Source organism: Boleophthalmus pectinirostris, unplaced genomic scaffold, assembly GCF_026225935.1.
Source record: "Boleophthalmus pectinirostris isolate CB_2022bp ecotype Guang Dong unplaced genomic scaffold, ASM2622593v1 HiC_scaffold_3, whole genome shotgun sequence".
In the NCBI taxonomy this organism is placed as follows: domain Eukaryota; kingdom Metazoa; phylum Chordata; class Actinopteri; order Gobiiformes; family Gobiidae; genus Boleophthalmus; species Boleophthalmus pectinirostris.
The window spans coordinates 37,074,794-37,095,758 of NW_026571299.1; the positions used below are offsets into that span (position 1 = coordinate 37,074,794).

A 20,965-nucleotide genomic window follows, 5' to 3' on the forward strand; every position below is an offset into this window, starting at 1 on the left:
GTGCAGACAAGAAAGATTATGAATCAATCTGTGTGGAACATGGCATCACAGACTTCCGTGGCATGCTCAAGAAACTCACCGAAATGAAGAGGGAGAGGGAGGAAGAGATTGCAGCGGTGCCTAAACATTTAAATTTTTGCTGATTTCTTTTTTTATTTAATTTGATCATACTTTTGTTATCTTTCATTTGATTTCTAGTTTGTTTCACATATCAGCACACTCAAACATATTGAAGTTAATGACGATGACTGTGCCACCATCGAGCTAGACATGGACCTCAAAGATCCCACCAGTAAAATTTACTTGTACAAGGTAAAGTTCTTAATTCTTAGATACTGTTAATGAGCAATGTATCCATTTAAATCTATTATTAATTTTATTTATCTTTTTAAAATGATACAATATAATCAATAGCTTGGACAGCATCAAAGGATAGATTAAAACAAATGTAATGGCGAGAGTGGAAAACCAAGAGCCAGATTCTCTGGAGCAGCTGAACAGGTGTCTGGATAAAATGAGAAACATGCTGGGGGTACGATCTCCAAGAGTCAAGTGTACACAAGTGTTCTTGAGGTTAACGATGACCATAAAGGAAGAGTAAAGGAGGGGTTAGGAGTACTGTGTACACTTACTCACACCTACTATGGGATCAAAATAGGGTTCATAATGATATTTTGTTTGTGGTTAATGTAGCATATCTAAAAAGGTGTATGCAAGGGACAGAGGGGTGGAGTTGGTGTAGGTACAGGGCTAGAAACAGAAGGCTAGGCTGCGGCTCTCTGGGAGGTAGGGAAGCAGTAAAAAACACAAGAAACTGCAGAGCTATGGTTGGTGTGATATATATGAAATCTTTTCCACTTTTCAAAAAAAAAAAAAAAAAAAAAAAAAAATAATAATAATAATAATAATTAATAAATAAATAATATATATATACACACAATATTTACAATGATCTGCAGATTTCTCAAGTTTGGTTAATACATTTGAAACAATATGAAATAGCAGTAGTGAATAAGTCACTTTGTTAGTGTCTTTATCTTTGTCCAAAACCAAAAGGTGAAATTTAATGTCCACAATTCATGTCCATAGTCTTTCAGGGGGTGTATGTGTGCAATTGTCCAAAAGCGGGTTGAGTAGGTGAAATGCGGGAGCGGACTGGCTGCAACAGCCCCTTATCCGACCGTAGAAACTATTTGAAGTGTCGTAAGTTGTAGGCAAAGTTTCTGGGTTCTGCTCGCCATCGGGATGGTTTTCTTAACCAGAATCACCTGGCCTGTGGTAAATAACAGTACCAGTTTTAGTTAAATACAGTTCGGGCTGATTAGCCATTAGCCATAGCTATCGGTAGCTCTGTGATTAATAGTGCATTAGCATGAACACATGAACAAGTTAGCGGTGGAGGCTATTGGCATGTTAGCGGCAACAAACAAACAAGACAGACAGACTCACCATTCCCTTGTGCTATCATTTAATACGGTCTTTTCGGCATCGGACAGTAGCGGTAAGGGCTCCTGAAAGGTTGCATAAGTAAGCGTAAGTTTATGAACAACTGATGTAATATAAAAAGCAAGAGAATAGAAAATTCGTGATGGTAGCTCCATACCTGCGCAGCCGTCCTGTCTCGCCGCACTCCCGGGTGTGTACGGAGGGAGGGGAGCAGGTGACTTATCGAAAGCGCGAGCGTGCGCGTGATGCGTTTAGTGACCCCTCGCAGTTGGAATATTCGCTATTGACTAGATTTATATATTTTAACCTGGGTTACATTAATCTTCCACTCCCTTCACATACCAGGATATTTATAAGCATATTTTACCATAAATAATGTGACACAAAATCTGTGTAACTCTTAATGTTTGTGATGTCACAGGATGGTGTTATGGTCCCATTTACCAAAGAGGAATGTGAAGGGCAGAAGCACAGTTTAAAACAGGTTGGAAAGAAATTTGTGTTTACAATTAAAGGTTTGGGTAAAGATGATGCTGGACTCTACTCAGTGGATGTTGGAGGATGCAACGTTTTCTCCACAAATTTAAAAGGTAAGCTGTCTGTTGGTCATACATACAACAAAACAGGTCAAGCTAACCATAGTTTATTTATACATCTCTTATTGTTATATGCAGCACCAGACGTTGAGTTTGCAGTCAAAATCCAAGAGGTCAAGGCAGAGGAGAGAGGAGATGCCATGTTCCAGTGCGTCCTGACAGCCCCATATGATGAACTCAAATGGTTTGGTAAAAAGGCTCCACTTAGCCATGGGGAGAAGTTTGAAATTACCATGTCAGAGGATAAGCTCATCCACACACTCATCATAAGAGACTGTGCTCCTTTGGATGGTGGTATCTACGCAGCTGTGGCAGGAGTCAGGTCCTGCAATGCCTGGCTCATAGTGGAAGGTGAGATTAGTTTTGACCGTTGACAGTTTTGCTGTTGAACTGATTGTTTAGTTGGACTAAACAGAGCTGAAATGCAGATTCAGCAAGTTCAAACTGGTCAAAACTGACAATAAAACAAAGGATGTTATTGGTTAAATATAATAAACCCTAATGGTTGGTGCTTGTATCAAGTATAAAAATGTATTCATGTATTTTGCAGCTGACAAAGACCCCAAAGGCAAAAAAGGAGAACGCAAAACCACCATGGCAGGAGCCCTCAATGCAGAGGAACTGGCGAGAATAGCTAAAGAACAGCAAGAACGATATGAGAAAGAGATGGCTGAGAAGATTGAGAAGGCCAAACAGGCTCAGGCTGAGCAGGAGGTGGCAGATGCAGCAGCCAAACTGGAAGCTGAAGAAGCAAAGAAGCAAGCAGCTGAAGCTAAAGCAGCAGCACTGGCTGAAGCTAAGGCTGAAGCTAAAGCTAAGAAGGCAGCCAAGATCGCAGCTGCCCGAGCTGCCAAGGAGGAAGCTGCCCGGCGGAGGGCAGGTGGTGGAGGCGAGGGGGGTACTGGTGCAGATAGGGCTGCTGGAGCAGCAGGAGAAGGAGAACTTGATGGTGAACTTGACGATGAAGAGTTATCTGATTCTGAAAAAGAGCATGAGGGAGCAGGGGGAGGAGCTGCTGGGGATGGAGCTGGTGGAGCAGACAGTGCAGAAGGAGAAGAAGGAGAAGGAGGGGACGGAGAGGAGAAAGGCAAAGGAAAACGTAAGAAGAAGAGAGCCGGTCCACTGGTCCCAGACACTGTCATAGGTAAGAAAATCACACCAATTTATGTATGTTGTTCAAATGTCAGAAACTTTTAGGTTATTTGGCCAACCCTCAAGAATTATGATACAAATAGATTATATACAGTAGATCAAAGTATGTTTTTTTTTTTTTTTTTTTTTTCATGCAATTAATTACACTTTTACTCCTGTCATGCTTTCACGAGACTATACACGGACAAATATTTTATGCATACCTTAAAGTTGTACAGAGCTGAAGCTTGGTTCCTGCCTATTAAATACTAATGAATTTATAAGACAAGACATTTAGCATGAGTGGTATTTCATTCATCTTCAATATCTTTCTGGCTTGGAGTTTTAAAGGACTCAGTGATTGCTACATGTTGTTTATGTATGTATGCCTATATGTTCAATAATCTTCATCTTATCATGTTCTTTAAATATACATTTTCTTTTCAGGACCTATAAAAAGCCATTCAATTACATCTGGAATTGAATGAATGTTTGAGAAAAAGTTTATGCATATTATAACATAAAAGATAAACTAACAATAACATGATAAATATATTGACAATAGCACATATGGCTCTGTGTTGCTGCTGATTGTTGCTAATAGGAGATGATGATGAGGATATAGATGAGGAAACTGCTAAACAACAAGGAAAAGCTGCAAGAAAAGGAAAACGTGCCAAAAAAAGGCTTGAGGAGGCTGAAGCCGCAGCAGTGGGTAAGAGTCAAAGGCTGCATGACTTAGACCAGTTTCTGCTTCACAAAGTCATTCAGGATCTGACATGACTTTTGGAAAAGTAATGTGTTTCAGAGCCTTACAGCAGCTACATTAACACCACATGTGTATAATACTGGCTCTCAACCCCTGCCAGATGATTATACAATGATTTAACACTATACTGCTCTTCTGCATTGTTGCAACTCGGGCAGTAAGAACAGAATACTGAAGATTAAAGTGTGAAGAGTTTGTTCAATTTATTTTTTTTTTATAAAGTTTGCCTTTATAAAAACTTATCAGCGCTTACGCAATGCTGATGACATCCATCTTAATACAGATTGGTGACAAACTTCCCCATCTGGACTGCATTGAATCAGAGGCCAATGTCCTCTTTGCTCATCTTTCTAGCCTGGAGCAAAAAATACAAAAAATAAGGAATGCCAAAAAAAGAAATTATTTATCCTACTTCTCAGTTCAAAGGTCTCATTTATGATGAATACAGAGTAAATATGTCCACAAGATGTTTCTGTGAGATGACATAAATCAAAATATGAATTATGTCTCCACTTCAACATATTTTTTTAACAAAGAGAAACCAAAAGATGTTCTCCTGACAAGTGTCAAATATATTCCACTATTTTACCCTACAGGTCACCCATCTGTATTAGCACAGAGGAAGTTACTTCTAATCTTAATATTGATGAATGTAGATGTGTTGTATGTTTGTCTTTTTGTAAAATTGTGTATTTGGTTTTGTGTGATGTCCAGTGTCTCTCTCTTGCCCATGTTGTTTATGTCAGTTTGGATCAATGGTGATTATATCCTCAAAAAGAGGAGCCTGTGGAAATAATGTATTTATGTTGTTGTTCAAATGTGTGTGATTGTTAATCGGTCAACCCTCAGGATGCTTTACACCTAGGTGTATAATAATGTAACAATATAAAATGACAATAGCATATATGGCTCTTTGTTGCTGCTGGTTGTTGCTAATAGGAGATGAGGATGAGGATATAGATGATGAAACTGCTAAACAACAAGGACAGGATGCAAGAAAAGGAAAACGTGCCAAAAAGAGGCTTGAGGAGGCTGAAGCCGCAGCAGCAGCAGTGGGTAAGAGTTAAAAGCTGCATGATCTAGACCAGTTTCTGCTTCACAAAGTCATTCAGGATCTGACATGACTTTGAAGTTTGGGAAAGTAGGGCGTGTTGGAGCCTTACAGCAGCTACATTAACACATGTGTATAATACTGGCATTATACGCAATGATTTAAAACTAAACTTTTCTTGGTCGCGGTTATGTAAATAATGGTGCAGTGATAACAGAAAAGTTCAGATTCAAAAGTGTGAATTTTCTTTTACTAAATACACTTTGGTAAAGCATTAGCAATGCTTATGCAGTGCTGATGACATTCATAATCTTTATACAAATGGGTGACAAACTACCACATACCTGACCCTAAACCAAAGCCAACATCCTCTTTGCTCTCCACTCTAGCCTGGAACAAAACATGTACGGTGAATAAATAGTAAAGATGTTTTATGTGACAAAACTCTGGTCTGACCTACCTACAAAAAAAAAAAAAAAAAAAAACTAACTAAAGATCCCTTGAATAGCGGAAAATATATTCCACTATTTTCCCCTACAGGTCAGTGGTCACCCATCTGTATTAGCACAGAGGAAGTTACTTCTAATCTTATTATTGTGGAAGTGTTTATGTGTTTTTTGTGATCTTCTTCTGTGATGTGTTTTTGTGTGGTGTCCAATTTGTATTTTTCTCTTTTATCCATACTGTTTGTCTTACTGTGGATTGATGGTTATTATATCCTTTAAGACAGAGAGGGAGTGGCCTGTGGTAATAATGGTGTGGGGCCACAGCAGGCAACAGCAAATCTGAAGAGTCATTGTGTGTTAATAGGTCAACACTTTTGAGAAAATAAAATAAAGTGAGTGTGTAATAATATAATAATATAAACTGACAATAGAACATGTGGCTCTGTGTTGCTGCTGGTTGTTGCTAATAGGAGATGATGATGAGGATATAGATGATGAAACTGCTAAACAAGGAAAGGAGGCAAGAAAAGGAAAACGTGCCAAAAAGAGGCTTGAGGAGGCTGAAGCCGCAGCAGCAGGAGCAGCAGGAGCAGTGGGTAAGAGTCAAAGGCTGCATGACCTAGACCAGTTTCTGCTTCACAAAGTCATTCAGGATCTGACGTGACTTTGTAGTTTGGAAAAATGGTGCATTTCAGAGCCCTAATAATGATAATATTACTACTAATAATAATAATAACACCTTGTACAGCGCTTTTCAAGATACTCAAATATGCTTTACATGAAGAGACAAAAAGAAGAGGAAACTTATTAAAAGGTGGTTTCAAAGAGATGGGTTTTTAGGGCTTTTTTGAAACATTGTGAGTTTTGATGAGTCTCTGATCTGTTTGGGGAGGGAGTTCCTGTGGGTGGAGGCAGTAGCGCAGAAGCACTGTCAGCCAAGGTCTTGAGTTTAGTCTTGGTGGTAGGAGACAGGAGGTTGGCATAGCTTATAGTTGGGGGCCAGATGATGGAGGGACTTGTACACAATGGTGAGGAGCTTGAATTGGATGCGCTGGGAATGGGGAATCAGCAGAGATCTTTGAGGAAGGATTCACCAGATTGTGGGAAGAAGGATGGGGAGAGGTGAGCAATGTTCCAGAGGTGCAGAAAGCTGTTTTGGTGATGTTTTATGTGATGCTTGTAAGAGAGGGTCTGATAGAAGACGATGCCGAGGTTGCATAAATCAGAGGAGTAGGAGAATGAGGAGCTGTCGATGGAGAAGGCGAAGTTAATGTAGGTTTTGGAGAGTGTTTCGAGACCAATGATGATTATTTCATTTTTGTCACAGTTGAGTGACACAGTTAAGTTTGATCATAGCCAGGATTTTATTTTGGAGATGTAGGTTATGTTTTAGTGTGTGGATGGGATCATGGATTTGGTGGACTGGTATAGTTGGATGTCGTCTGCAAAACAACGGAACTAGAGCCCATAGCAGCGAATTGTACAACAGAGGGGGAGGATGTAGAGTATGAAGAGGAGGGAGTCAAGAACTGAACCATGGGGAACACCTTGAGTGAGTGAAGCGTAGGGGGACATGCAGTGGTTTATATGGATGAATTGGTATCCGTCGGTGAGGTAGAAAGTGAACCTGGAGAGGGCAGTATCAATGATAATGAAGGTGGTATACAGGCAGGAGAAGAGGATGTATTGGTTCATGGTGTTGAAGGTGTCTCAGTGCTGTAGTGGGAGTGGAAACCTTACAACAGCTACATTAACACATGTCTATAATACTGGCATAATACGCAATGATTTTAGAACATTAGCGGCGCTTATGTTGATGTTATGTTGATGAATGTTGATGGCATTTAGAATCTTTATACAGGTGACACACTACCACATACCTGACCCTAAACCACAGTATATCAAAGCCAACATCTTCTTTGCTCTCCTCTATAGCCTAGAATCAAACATTTATGGTGAATAAATAGTAAAGATGTTTTATGTGACAAAACTCTGGTCTGACCTAACTACAAAAAAAAAATAACTAAAGATGATCCCTTGACTAGCGGAAAATATATTCCACTATTTTCCCCTACAGGTCAGTGGTCACCCATCTGTATTAGCACAGAGGAAGTTACTTCTAATCTTATTATTGTGGATGTGTTTATGTGTTTTTTGTGATCTTCTTCTGTGATGTGTTTTTGTGTGGTGTCCAATTTGTATTTTTCTCTTTTATCCATACTGTTTGTCTTACTGTGGATTGATGGTTATTATATCCTTTAAGACAGAGAGGGAGTGGCCTGTGGTAATAATGGTGTGGGGCCACAGCAGGCAACAGCAAATCTGAAGAGTCATTGTGTGTTAATAGGTCAACACTTTTGAGAAAATAAAATAAAGTGAGTGTGTAATAATATAATAATATAAACTGACAATAGAACATGTGGCTCTGTGTTGCTGCTGGTTGTTGCTAATAGGAGATGATGATGAGGATATAGATGATGAAACTGCTAAACAACAAGGAAAGGATGCAAGAAAAGGAAAACGTGCCAAAAAGAGGCTTGAGGAGGCTGAAGCCGCAGCAGCAGGAGCAGGAGCAGTGGGTAAGAGTCAAAGGCTGCATGACCTAGACCAGTTTCTGCTTCACAAAGTCATTCAGGATCTGACGTGACTTTGTAGTTTGGAAAAATGGTGCATTTCAGAGCCCTAATAATGATAATATTACTACTAATAATAATAATAACACCTTGTACAGCGCTTTTCAAGATACTCAAATATGCTTTACATGAAGAGACAAAAAGAAGAGGAAACTTATTAAAAGGTGGTTTCAAAGAGATGGGTTTTTAGGGCTTTTTTGAAACATTGTGAGTTTTGATGAGTCTCTGATCTGTTTGGGGAGGGAGTTCCTGCGGGTGGAGGCAGTAGCGCAGAAGCACTGTCAGCCAAGGTCTTGAGTTTAGTCTTGGTGGTAGGAGACAGGAGGTTGGCATAGCTTATAGTTGGGGGCCAGATGATGGAGGGACTTGTACACAATGGTGAGGAGCTTGAATTGGATGCGCTGGGAATGGGGAATCAGCAGAGATCTTTGAGGAAGGATTCACCAGATTGTGGGAAGAAGGATGGGGAGAGGTGAGCAATGTTCCAGAGGTGCAGAAAGCTGTTTTGGTGATGTTTTATGTGATGCTTGTAAGAGAGGGTCTGATAGAAGACGATGCCGAGGTTGCATAAATCAGAGGAGTAGGGGACTGAGGAGCTGTCGATGGAGAAGGCGAAGTTAATGTAGGTTTTGGAGAGTGTTTCGAGACCAATGATGATTATTTCATTTTTGTCACAGTTGAGTGACACAGTTAAGTTTGATCATAGCCAGGATTTTATTTTGGAGATGTAGGTTATGTTTTAGTGTGTGGATGGGATCATGGATTTGGTGGACTGGTATAGTGGGATGTCGTGTGCAAAACAACGGAACTAGAGCTCATAGCAGCGAATTGTACAACAGAGGGGGAGGATGTAGAGTATGAAGAGGAGGGAGTCAAGAACTGAACCATGGGGAACACCTTGAGTGAGTGAAGCGTAGGGGGACATGCGGTGGTTTATATGGATGAATTGGTATCCGTCGGTGAGGTAGAAAGTGAACCTGGAGAGGGCAGTATCAATGATAATGAAGGTGGTATACAGGCAGGAGAAGAGGATGTATTGGTTCATGGTTTCGAAGGTGTCTCAGTGCTGTAGTGGGAGTGGAAACCTTACAACAGCTACATTAACACATGTCTATAATACTGGCATAATATGCAATGATTTTAGAACATTAGCGGCGCTTATGTTGATGTTATGTTGATGGCATTTAGAATCTTTATACAGGTGACACACTACCACATACCTGACCCTAAACCACAGTATATCAAAGCCAACATCTTCTTTGCTCTCCTCTATAGCCTAGAATCAAACATTTATGGTGAATAAATAGTAAAGATGTTTTATGTGACAAAACTCTGGTCTGACCTAACTACAAAAAAAAACCTAACTAAAGATGATCCCTTGACTAGCGGAAAATATATTCCACTATTTTCCCCTACAGGTCAGTGGTCACCCATCTGTATTAGCACAGAGGAAGTTACTTCTAATCTTATTATTGTGGATGTGTTTATGTGTTTTTTGTGATCTTCTTCTGTGATGTGTTTTTGTGTGGTGTCCAATTTGTATTTTTCTCTTTTATCCATACTTTAACTTCTTGGGTTCTTTTTAAAGACAATGCAGTAAAGTGTATTTACCTGTTTGTCTTACTGTGGATTGATGGTTATTATATCCTTTAAGACAGAGAGGGAGTGGCGTGTGGTAATAATGGTGTGGGGCCACAGCAGGCAACAGCAAATCTGAAGAAAACATTGCACTCATTTGTGTATGTTGTTGTTCAAATTGTGCCAGTGGATTATTAATGGAACAACCCATTAGTATAACAACATATTACTGACAATAGAACATGTGGCTCTTTGTTGCTGCTGGTTGTTGCTAATAGGAGATGATGATGAGGATATAGATGATGAAACTGCTAAACAACAAGGAAAGGATGCAAGAAAAGGAAAACCTGCCAAAAAGAGGCTTGAGGAGGCTGAAGCTGCAGCAGCAGGAGCAGTGGGTAAGAGTCAAAGGCTGCATGATCTAGACCAGTTTCTGCTTCACAAAGTCATTCAGGATCTGATATGACTTTGAAGTTTGGGAAAGTAGGGCGTGTTGAAGCTTTACAGCAGCTACATTAACACATGTGTATAATACTGGCATTATACGCAATGATTTAAAACTAAACTTTTCTTGGTCGCGGTTGTGTAAATAATGGTGCAGTGATAACAGAAAAGTTCAGATTCAAAAGTGTGAATTTTCTTTTACTAAATACACTTTGGTAAAGCATTAGCAATGCTTATGCAGTGCTGATGACATTCATAATCTTTATACAAATGGGTGACAAACTACCACATACCTGACCCTAAACCACAGTATATCAAAGCCAACATCCTCTTTGCTCTCCACTCTAGCCTGGAACAAAACATGTACGGTGAATAAATAGTAAAGATGTTTTTGTGAGTTGACAAAAATTTGGTCTAACCTAAAAAATACTAATAATCTTTTTCTACATGCAGAATTTATATTAAAAAGAAACATAACTAAAGTATAAAATATATTCCAATATTTTTCCCTACAGGTCAGTGGTCATCCATCTGTATTAGCAAAGAGGAAATTACTTCTAATCTTAATATAGATTATTGTAGATGTGTTGTTTATTTGTTTTCTGTGATCTTCTTGTGTGATGTGCTTTTATGTAGTGTCTAGTTTGTATTTGTCTCTTTTATCCATATTGTTTTTCTTAATGTGGACTGATGGCTATTACATCCTTTAAGACATAGGAGAAGGAGGAGCCTGTGGATTGTTAATGAGTCAATCCTCAGGATAGTTACAGAAAGTAAAATAAATACACTTAAGTGTATAATAATGCAACAATATAAATTAACGGTAGAACATATGGCTCTGTGTTGCTGCTGGTTGTTGCTAATAGGAGATGATGATGAGGATATAGATGATGAAACTGCTAAACAACAAGGAAAGGATTCAAGAAAAGGAAAACGTGCCAAAAAGAGGCTTGAGGAGGCTGAAGCCGCAGCAGCAGCAGAAGCAGGAGCAGTGGGTAAGAGTCAAAGGCTGCATGACCTAGACCAGTTTCTGCTTCAAAAAGTCATTCAGGATCTGACATGACTTTGTAGTTTGGAAAAGTCACACCGTTGTGTTACATTTATATGACATACGTATAATACCGGCTTTGTATGCAGCTCTCAGCCCCCGATGATTCAAAACTAAACTGCAGTGAATAGAACAGAACATTAAAGATTAAAACGTGTGCATAATTTCATTTATATAGTTTTTTTTTTTTTTTTTTTTTTACTAATCATGCTTCTGTAGAACAGTAGTAACATGCACACAATGCTATATATGCTTTATATAGATGGGTGACAAACTACCCCATACCTGGGCCTAAACCAGAGTGAAGGTCCAAGGTCAGTGCCCTCTTGCTCTCCTCTCTAGTCCTAGAACAAAAACAGAGAAGAAAGCAGAGGCTATGGCAAAAACAAATTAGTTATTGCCAATAATATCGAGCCCTTGCAATTAAGTCAGAAGTCAAGTGTGATGAAAAATATAGTAAATATATGGTTAAATGATTTTTTAGTATAAGTCTACAGTATTTATAAGAAGAGATAAGAGATATAAGAGAAGAATATCTGATAAATTACAAATTATGATCCCTTGACAAGTGAAAAATATCCAGATATTTTACCCTGCCATACTGGTCACCCATCTGTCTGTCTAATATTAGCATTTAGTGAAATTTCTGTTTAATTTTATGAATGAATATAGTTCTATATGTAAGTTCTATATTTGTACTTTGATGTGTGTGTGTGTATTTGCTCAGTTTACATTTTTTTCTCTTGTCCTTGTCTTATGTTAAATGTAGCCAAAATCTACTGTTTTAAGTTATGTCACATTTGCTGTGTCCATTTTACATCCTCTTCTTCACTGAAATGTGTGTTGTGTTTCTGTGTTTGCTCAGGTCTTGTTTTGATGCGTCCTATGGATGTGTTAATTGTTATGGTTACTGTTTTCATTAATGGTTTTTGAAAGGCATATCCAACAGATAAAAAGAAACATTGGACTGATGGTAATGATATCCTGTAAAACTAAAAATCAAAAGGCAAAGGAGAGTGAGGTGATACTGGCGTGGGGCCAGCAGGCAGCGATGGTGAGGCTGCAGAGCCTGATGAGCCCCAGGCCACTGCCAAGCGTTCAGGCCGCACACGCCAAGGCCCATTGATCGCCGAGACTGTTAGTGGTAAGATTACAGGAGCTGCTTATCTGCTGCATGGGAAGCACTGTACACTGAAGAAAGCCATCTGACCAACAGATGACTTCAGCAGTGATCTGCAGCGTGTAAGAACAGAATGTACCATTGGATCCCATTTGGAGAAATGAATGATCACAATGACATTCTGATAATCCTTGCACTAATATTTAGATAACAATGCTTCAGGCATAAAGCTATCAAATCAAACAATCAGGACGGAACAAGCTAATTGTAGAAAGTGTCTACCCAGTGTTGTGTAGCTTGCTTCTGTCTCTTTCATGTTAATATCTTGCTTGCTTTCTAAGTGTTGATTCAGGATGATTTCAAGGCCTTGAGCTCAGTGTTCCACTCAATGATCACACAAATAGGTTTCCTCTTTAGAGCACTCAAACATTAAAGTGTGTGAAGAGAGAAGACAAGATGGAAGATGCCCATCCCACTAGAAGACTGAACTTCACCAAAGAGTTAGTTCCTTCCACAGGAACCATCTGTTATTCACTATAAAATGCTTTTGAAAGTATGTTTCCTTTAGAGAAATCTCAAAGAAAAATTCTTGGTAATAACTATTACCATATTTGCCAAGAGTCCCAAAGGAGACAAGACAGAATCGATTGAGGACGAAGACGACAATTTTTATCTATTGAGCTTTTGTGTTGGTCTGTGAATTGTAATTTATTGATGCTGTAATATATTTGGAACATTATAAAATATCACATTGTTAATTTAAAATAAATTATATTAATGCAGTCCTTTAAGACCATAAACTAAAGGTTGTGAGTCAAGGTAAGTGTGGACGCCTTCATTTTTATGAATGTACACATTTCTTGAAAATATGTTTTAAATTTTACACGCAAGGAGTAGAAAATAGAGTTTTAGGCTGTGTTCTAACTAAGTGGCTGCTAAATCTTCAGACCCGGGAGTGCACTTTCATGCTGGGCTTTCTGACTGCAAAGCCATTATGGGAGAAGCAGCAGAGCTGGAGTGCAAACTGAGCAGTGAGGAATGTAAAGGAATCTGGTACAAAGATGGAGAAGAGGTGAGTAAAACTGAAGCTGAAAAAGGGGAATTTTACACAGGTCTTGTCATGGATTTCCTTCTTTTATTTTACAGATTAAAGAGGATAGGGAAGGTGTCACTATCACTCAAGAGGGAAGTTTCCACAGGTTGAAAATCCACAAAGTTACAGAGGAGTTTGGCGGGAAATATAAATTTGAAGCAGATGGACGCAAAACAGAGGCCATGATTGTGGTGGAAGGTAAATAAGATTATTGTTACTATATTCTGGTTTAGGCAGCATCCATAGTGAAAAAAAGATTGAATTTTGTCAACTAGACAAAGGTTTTCAAGTGAATAAATTTCACTAAACTTAACATAAACATAAATTTTAATAAGCCTATATTTTTACTTTTTAAGACCCACCCAGATTTGTAGCTGAAGATCTGGAAACATTTAAAACACCGGTGACTGTTAAAAAGGGTCACAAGGCCACCTTTAAACTGCCCTTTGTCGGCCGGGAACCAATCAAAGTACAGTGGTACTTGGAGGGAGAGGAGCTGTCCGACGATTCCAACATCAAGATTGAGCACACTGAAGGCTGCTCCCGCCTCCTTCTGACCAAACTCCAACGCAAAGACAGTGGTGAAGTTAAAATCAAACTGAAAAATGAGTTTGGCACAGTGGAAGCCTTGAGCGAACTCATTGTGCTAGGTATGTTATACACCAAATTTAAAAATGCCCTATTTTTTAGAAGTAGATTTATTTAGGCATTTACAAAATTTTATCTAACCTTGTGGTTTCCCTGAAATGAATTTCTCTTCTGTTTTGTTGATTAAAAAAACCAATGGACTACTATGGAGGAAACAAGTGTCATCTGAATAATAGTAGGCTGTGGGTATTCATTTAAGAACCAAGCAATGCAGGTTTAAAGTTTTCATTAAAGATATAAAAAGGTTAACATTTGTAGAACGTGTAATCATGTACCTTGCACCTAGGCTTACAATGTTTAAACCAATGAAAAAAAAAAACACTAGAGTTTCAGTTTAAAACCAGGCTGGTTCTGTATAGAAATTGTAAATACCTATTTTCTGATAGATAAGCCCACTCCACCAATGGGACCTCTGGAGATCGTTGAGGCCACCGCTTCTGTGATTGATTTCAAGTGGAGACCCCCAAAAGACAGTGGGGGCTGTAAAATTGACAATTACATCCTTGAACGAAACCAAGTCGGCCGTAACACATGGAAGAAACTGGGCCCCATCGGTCCTGAGGCCAAGTACAGGGATTCTGACGTAGACCACGGTAGGAGGTACTGCTATCGCATCAGGGTGGAGACGGAGATGGGAACCAGTGAACTGATGGAAACTGAGGATATTCAAGCAGGCACAAAAGGTAGGTTTTAGTTTTAATTTGATTTTGTTGTAGTGGACTCAAATCTATAAATGTATAATATCGTTTTATAGCTTATCCTGGACAGCCTTCAGCACCAAAAGTCGTCAGTGCTTTTAAGGATTGCATCAATCTGACTTGGTCTCCTCCCGCAAACACTGGGGGCACTAATATTTTGGGATACAACCTTGAAAAACGCAAGAAGGGCAGCAATCTGTGGAGTGCGGTGAATAAACCTGATGAGATGATCCGATCAGGTTTGTTTGTCATTATGTTCATACGGTATGCATTTTGTTCTGTTAATGGTGCACTACACTATGTAACTATGAGGACGGTCTATCACCTGCTTGCCTCATGGAGATGCTTTGTCTGCATTGTTAAGACAGTGTAGCATTAAAATTACCCATAATGCATTTATTCAATTACAGGTGTTTTCATGGCTCAAAAATATCTTTTTAAAAATACAAAGTCTATTAAAATTAAAATTAGTCTATTAATCTATAAATCAAAACAATTTCCAAAACCATCACAAATCCACAACAAGCATAAATCTTGCAATTATGTATGGGTAATCTGTCACCTCAAAATCCAAACATGTAAGTTAGCCAATGGGATTCTAGCTTGGGAGTGTGAAACCAGATTCAAATCACTGACAATAGAAGAAGAGATAGCTGGGACAGTGTACTGTAAGTTCATGTTTGGACTTAGCCTACAGAATGAATGAGAATGACTGAAATTCTGTTAACTTGTCTCCTCTTCTCCATCACAGCCAAGCTATGTCCTGTGAAAGATGTGGTTGAAGGAATGGAGTATGAGTTTAGAGTGGCTGCCATCAACAACTCTGGAGCAGGAGAGTTTAGCGTTCCATCTGAGTTTGTCTTTGCCAGAGACCCCAAAAGTAAGTGGAATAAAAATAAGTATATCCAAATTTGAGGTGGGAAATTATAAAAAATATATATAATAAAAAATAAATAAATAAATAAATAAAAATATATAAATTTATAAATATATTATAATTATGGTTTTTGACATATGCAAAATTAGAATATTGAGAATGTTGTCAACATTAAAACAACAATTTTAATTTCTGCACTTTCAGGTTTAATTTCCATTCATGATTAGTGCAATACTTGAATATCAACCAAGACATTTACAGGCGTGTGTAGGAGCATTTAACCATGTTATAATGGTGTCTCCTCATCATTAACCCATTTAAAAGTTGTATTTTGAGACTCTATTGGTCAGATGATTCCCTCTTTTCCCATAGATGCTCACTGGCCTGTGCAGCTGTGAGCTATCGAAAGTCAACACATCCATTTCTTTTATGAAGTTGTTTTATATTAATTTTTTAAAAGTCCAAAATATAAAATAACTATTGTATCTACGACGTGTCACGATTGTAACTATAGAGCAGAAAAAAGCATCACTGGTCTTTAAGCACATTTCAGATGGACTGCTATATTACTGTCTGAACATTGGGATAGTAAAAAAAAAAAAAAGCTTATAATTTAACATGTCATATGTTCCAGAGCCTCCTGGTAAGGTCCTTGATTTCAAAGTGACAGACTCCACCTACACAACACTGTCCCTGTCATGGACCAAACCCAAAGACATCGAGGGAGAGGAGGATGAAGCCAAGGGGTATTTTGTGGAAGTGAGACCTGCAGAAAACACAGACTGGGACCGCTGTAACACAAATGCTATCACCATGACATCCTACACTGTCAAAGGGCTCAAGTCTATGGGAATGTACTGGGTCAGAATCATAGCAACCAACGAAGGAGGAGATGGTTTGCCACAAGAGCTGGACAACTATATCTTAGCTATGCCACCACCAGGTAAGGAAATATCTAGACCAGGGGTGACAAACTCATTTTGGTTCAGGGGCTGTATCCAACCTACTTTGATCCCAAAAGGGCCGGATCAGAAAACTCATGGCATATATATACCCCAAAAATAGCAATAAGTTCAAATATTTGTGCAGAGAAACACAAATCTATTACAGAAATCTTTTAAATGATAAGCTCTTTCTTTTACAAAATATTATAATATTACAAACAACCTGAAACTTTAAGAAAAATGCAATTTCAACACAATGCTTAACATGAACTTGTATGTAAATAGGAATAAGTCAATTTTTCTTGGAAAATCCTGCACCCGGCGTCCACTTTCTCATTTTTGACATTTTTCTGATGAGGGTGTCACGGTCAACAGTCAAAACGATCGTCCTTTAAGAGCGTTTGGAAAGAGACAAGTCTTCATTTGTGCTGCTCTGGTGGGAGGGGCCACGTACAGAGACACTGGAGACACTACTATGCTGAGCGGCACAGAAAATTACCAATATTTTAATAGAAAATATAGTAGAAAATCAGCCGAGGGTCAGATTAAAGGTCTTGGAGGGCAGAATCTGGCCCCCAGGCCATATGTTTGACATCCCTGATCTAGAGCTATTCAATTGCCAAACTACTGACCAAAAGCCTCACATCTGTCTTTTTTCTGATCTAGTGAGACCAAGATTCACAGATGCAAAAATCAAGAGTTTTATGATTGTAAGGGCTGGAAATTCTGCAAGATTCAATATCAATTTTGAGGTAATGTATGCTTTATACTTTTTGAAAATGAATTGGGTTTTTTTCTGAATTAATTTTGAATTTCTAGATCCAGAATACAAATTATTTTGAGAAGACAGTTAACCTTTATATTCTCAATCACTGCATAATTAGATAATATAATTTTATATTGTTAATGATTTAATAGGCTTCCCCTTGGCCTGAGGTTACCTGGCTCAAAGATGGGGTCCCTGTGTCCAAGAAAGTGACCATCAGTAATGCAGAGGGCATGTCCCAGCTGCTTATCCCATCTGCCGAGCGCTCTGATACTGGCATCTACACCATCGTCGTCAAAAACATCGTCGGACAAGAAACTTTCAGCATTGAAATTAGAGTCACAGGTAACTTGGGTTAGATCCGACTGAGCAAGGACAAAGTGCTACATGCTGGAACACTCAAACGAGGCTCGTGTAATGTGGTGTTACGTGTAATTACAGATGAGCCCAAGCCACCAGGCCCAGTGGATCTTGATGAAAATGTACCAGGAACTGTCACTATTTCCTGGTCTGCATCTCCTGATGAGAAGAAAGATGACCGGCTGCACTACATGGTGACCAAACGGGACTCACACAAAAGACAGTGGCACACAGTGGCCGACCGAATCTTCAACAACAAATTCACAGCCTGCAACATCATGCCGGGCCGAGAGTACCAGTTCAGAGTCTATGCAAAAAATGACATGGGCTCTTCAAAACCATCTGAGTCTACAAAGTGGCTTATTCCAGCTAAAAAGGGTGTGCATTATATCATATATAATATTTAATGTGACTATTTTTATGCACTTCTAAGGTGTAAGATCTGCTACTTGCTTGTCTCCATGGAGATGTTATTTCTTTGCCTGGAATATTCCACAATAGGGAATTAAACATATGTATTTGTTCAATTATGGTGTTTTATAGCTCAACAATACATGGCTTGCTTCTCCATAGGTCTGACAATTAACTTGTCTCCATTGTGATTCTCCAAGTTTATTTCCATACTGTAGAATAATCAAGGCAAAACAGTAATATCTCCATGGAAAGAAGCAAGTGGTGGACTCACTACCAGAAAAGTTACACAGTGCACCTTTTAAAAAAAAGTTAATAATGCATATCAAATGTAACAGCAACGGTAGTAAAACATGTCTGCTTTTCTTTTCCAGAGAAGTTCACCGTGAACCTGCCTGAATCAAAGTCCTGTGATCTCCAGTGCATGCCTAAATTTATTATGCCTCTGAAGATGCATGCAGCTCCCCAAGGCTATGAGTGCTACATGAGCTGTGCCATTAAAGGAGACCCCACACCCCACGTCACCTGGTATAGGAATAACATCAGCCTCAACACCAACACCAACTACTTCATCTCCAACACCTGTGGAGTGTGCTCCATGCTCATCCTGCGGGTGGGGCCCAAAGACAGCGGGGAGTACAAGATCGTGGCTGAAAACCCTCTGGGCCGGGCAGAGTGCACAACTAAACTCACTGTCAGAGGTGAGCATAATAACAACATTAGCATTAGCACATACTAGCTTATTGGTAGCTCTAGCATTTTCATTAATGCCCTGCTGTTTTGTTTCCAGAATGATGAGTGGCAATTGAGGAATGGCTCTCTATCCAAGATTTTGTTGAGTGATATGCTATTGAAAGTTGTGCCCTTGTGATTGTGTGCCTGCTGCCTATATCTTGTGCTCATATTTCACAAGAGCTTAACCAAAGATGAAAGTACTGAAAAAGCCAAAGTAAAAGTACTGATTACTTTTGAAAAGCAAATGTGTGAATTTAATAATGATGTGAGAGCACAAGATATATTGGATGTTCAAAATGTGAATTATGTGTATGTTAGATTAAAATATATTAAAATGTATCCTGCATTTTACAAAAAATGCTTTGTTTTGGTAAAAGTATCTTCAGTAGGTATTACCATTATCATATTCAATTATCATATTAAGTGAACTATGTCATCTCATACAAGCTAAATGAACATGTTTTGCTACATTTTGGAGTGTACTTGAGTTTTCCAAAGCTGAAAGCTTTATGTCTTTTCATGTTGTGTTCTTGCTTTTGAATGACCACCATTTTTAATGTTGTGTCTGCTCATGGGGTCAAAATGACAATTTTAAATATTCTGCCACAAACAGGTCTTTTCAACATAAATGCTTTAAAAAGAAAAGTAGCACAATTCAAGGACATACATGCTTAGGTTTATGTCAATAATTTATGTGTGGTCTTGTTTAACGTGTCTGTGGGGTCAGACTCCAGTCCAAGTTTAGAGTCACTGAAGAAGAGCGGGTCAACTGTTGCACCCCAGGCTAAATCATGGCTGTCCAGAGGAGGATGACACCTCTCAATTTCAAAGACAAATGCTCAGATTATTGTTTAATAAACTCTGCAATGCAACAACTTCTGTCCTGGACTGCCCCTCATTAAATTCATCATGCACTTTAACATACCATACATTCTTAAGCATACACACATTTAATATATAATAACTGGTATTCATAAATTAATCCATTAAATGTTAAGTTTATCATGGTTAATACAAAATAAAATAAATCATCCAGCATTAAAACCTTACCTCGTCAGCCAATCTGTTTGTTGCCATGATAAGAATTAGGGAAATCATGATGAGCTCCTGGCACTTGTTCTAAGTCACATCTCTTGAGTCTTGGCTTTTAATACGAGTGGTCCTAAGCCCCCTGGTGCCGAAGTAAGGCTGAAATTCCAGTTTTGAGGGAGGGATTAGTTAGGTCAAATGCATGCATTTCTGTCTCTACCCCCTTTTTAAGAAGAGAAGCACACACACTGTGGGGGGCCAATGTACATGCTGGTAAGCCTATCCCATAGCCCCTCTGAAAAGCCCTGGGTTAAGTGACTGTCTCTGAAAGACTTTATTGCCTCTCAAAACTGTGAGAACACAGAAACAGCAGCACCCTGGCTGGCAACACGAAGTAGAGGAGAGGACTACTTCAAAGAGTAGTAAGTACATTTCTAACCAAACAAGGACAATTAGATTAAGTGAATTATTAAATGAATAATAATTCATGAATATTAGTAACTTTGATGCCTGATGTGCATGTGTGCTATAAAACTTCAATGTGTGTATTTGTTGAACTTTTACTGACCAAATATGGGAAAAAAGATTTGGCCTAACATAGTCTCTCAATACCTAACAGGAGTCGTATAATATAGTATTGTGGTGATTTTAAAGATGCAATTCAGAACACTAAAAAGGAGACTTTTTTATATGCTTTTACAGTGTGTAAAGTGTAGTCCATTGGAATACTGTTACATATGAACATATGTTCTTACACATTAGTCAAAGACCCACTCCCTAACATACATTGCATGCTATTTTAGAAGATGGGCTGCAAGATGGGCTGCATATTTTGAGAGTAGTAAAACAATTTTTAAATGCAGCTCCTTCAACAATGTACTTAATCAGAATAATTTTGCTTGATTAATAATAATTTAGATGTCTAGCCAGGATTATCCTTGAGGGTTTTCTTGAGGGTTTTTTTTTTCTCTGATGAGACAATAAAGCAAAAATGGATCAGGCCTCATAAAAAGATGTATGCTATTAACACAAAAATTGTGTTGTGTTTTTTTAAAATATATATACATAAAAATTACAAGATCATTAATTTCAGAAGAAATACTTCATACAAATATTAAAATGTGCATTTCATTTCATGTCAC

The 20,965-nt window shown here is 38.6% G+C and overlaps 1 protein-coding gene across 1 annotated transcript; it reads left to right on the forward strand.

Annotated features, from left to right (window-relative positions):
• Nucleotides 1-1,776: 1,776 nt before the first annotated feature.
• On the forward strand, nt 1,777-19,682 carry LOC110174413 (immunoglobulin-like and fibronectin type III domain-containing protein 1). Its single transcript, XM_055160060.1, has 20 exons — nt 1,777-2,036; nt 2,121-2,393; nt 2,593-3,186; nt 3,778-3,888; nt 4,882-4,998; nt 7,893-8,018; nt 9,929-10,048; nt 10,961-11,089; nt 13,210-13,334; nt 13,409-13,553; nt 13,712-14,005; nt 14,390-14,686; nt 14,758-14,940; nt 15,453-15,581; nt 16,213-16,521; nt 17,189-17,274; nt 17,441-17,633; nt 17,730-18,026; nt 18,434-18,760; nt 18,850-19,682. Exons 1-20 carry the CDS (start codon nt 1,850-1,852, stop codon nt 18,852-18,854), a joined length of 4,047 nt encoding a protein of 1,348 aa, XP_055016035.1. The 5' UTR covers nt 1,777-1,849; the 3' UTR covers nt 18,855-19,682.
• Nucleotides 19,683-20,965: the final 1,283 nt, after the last annotated feature.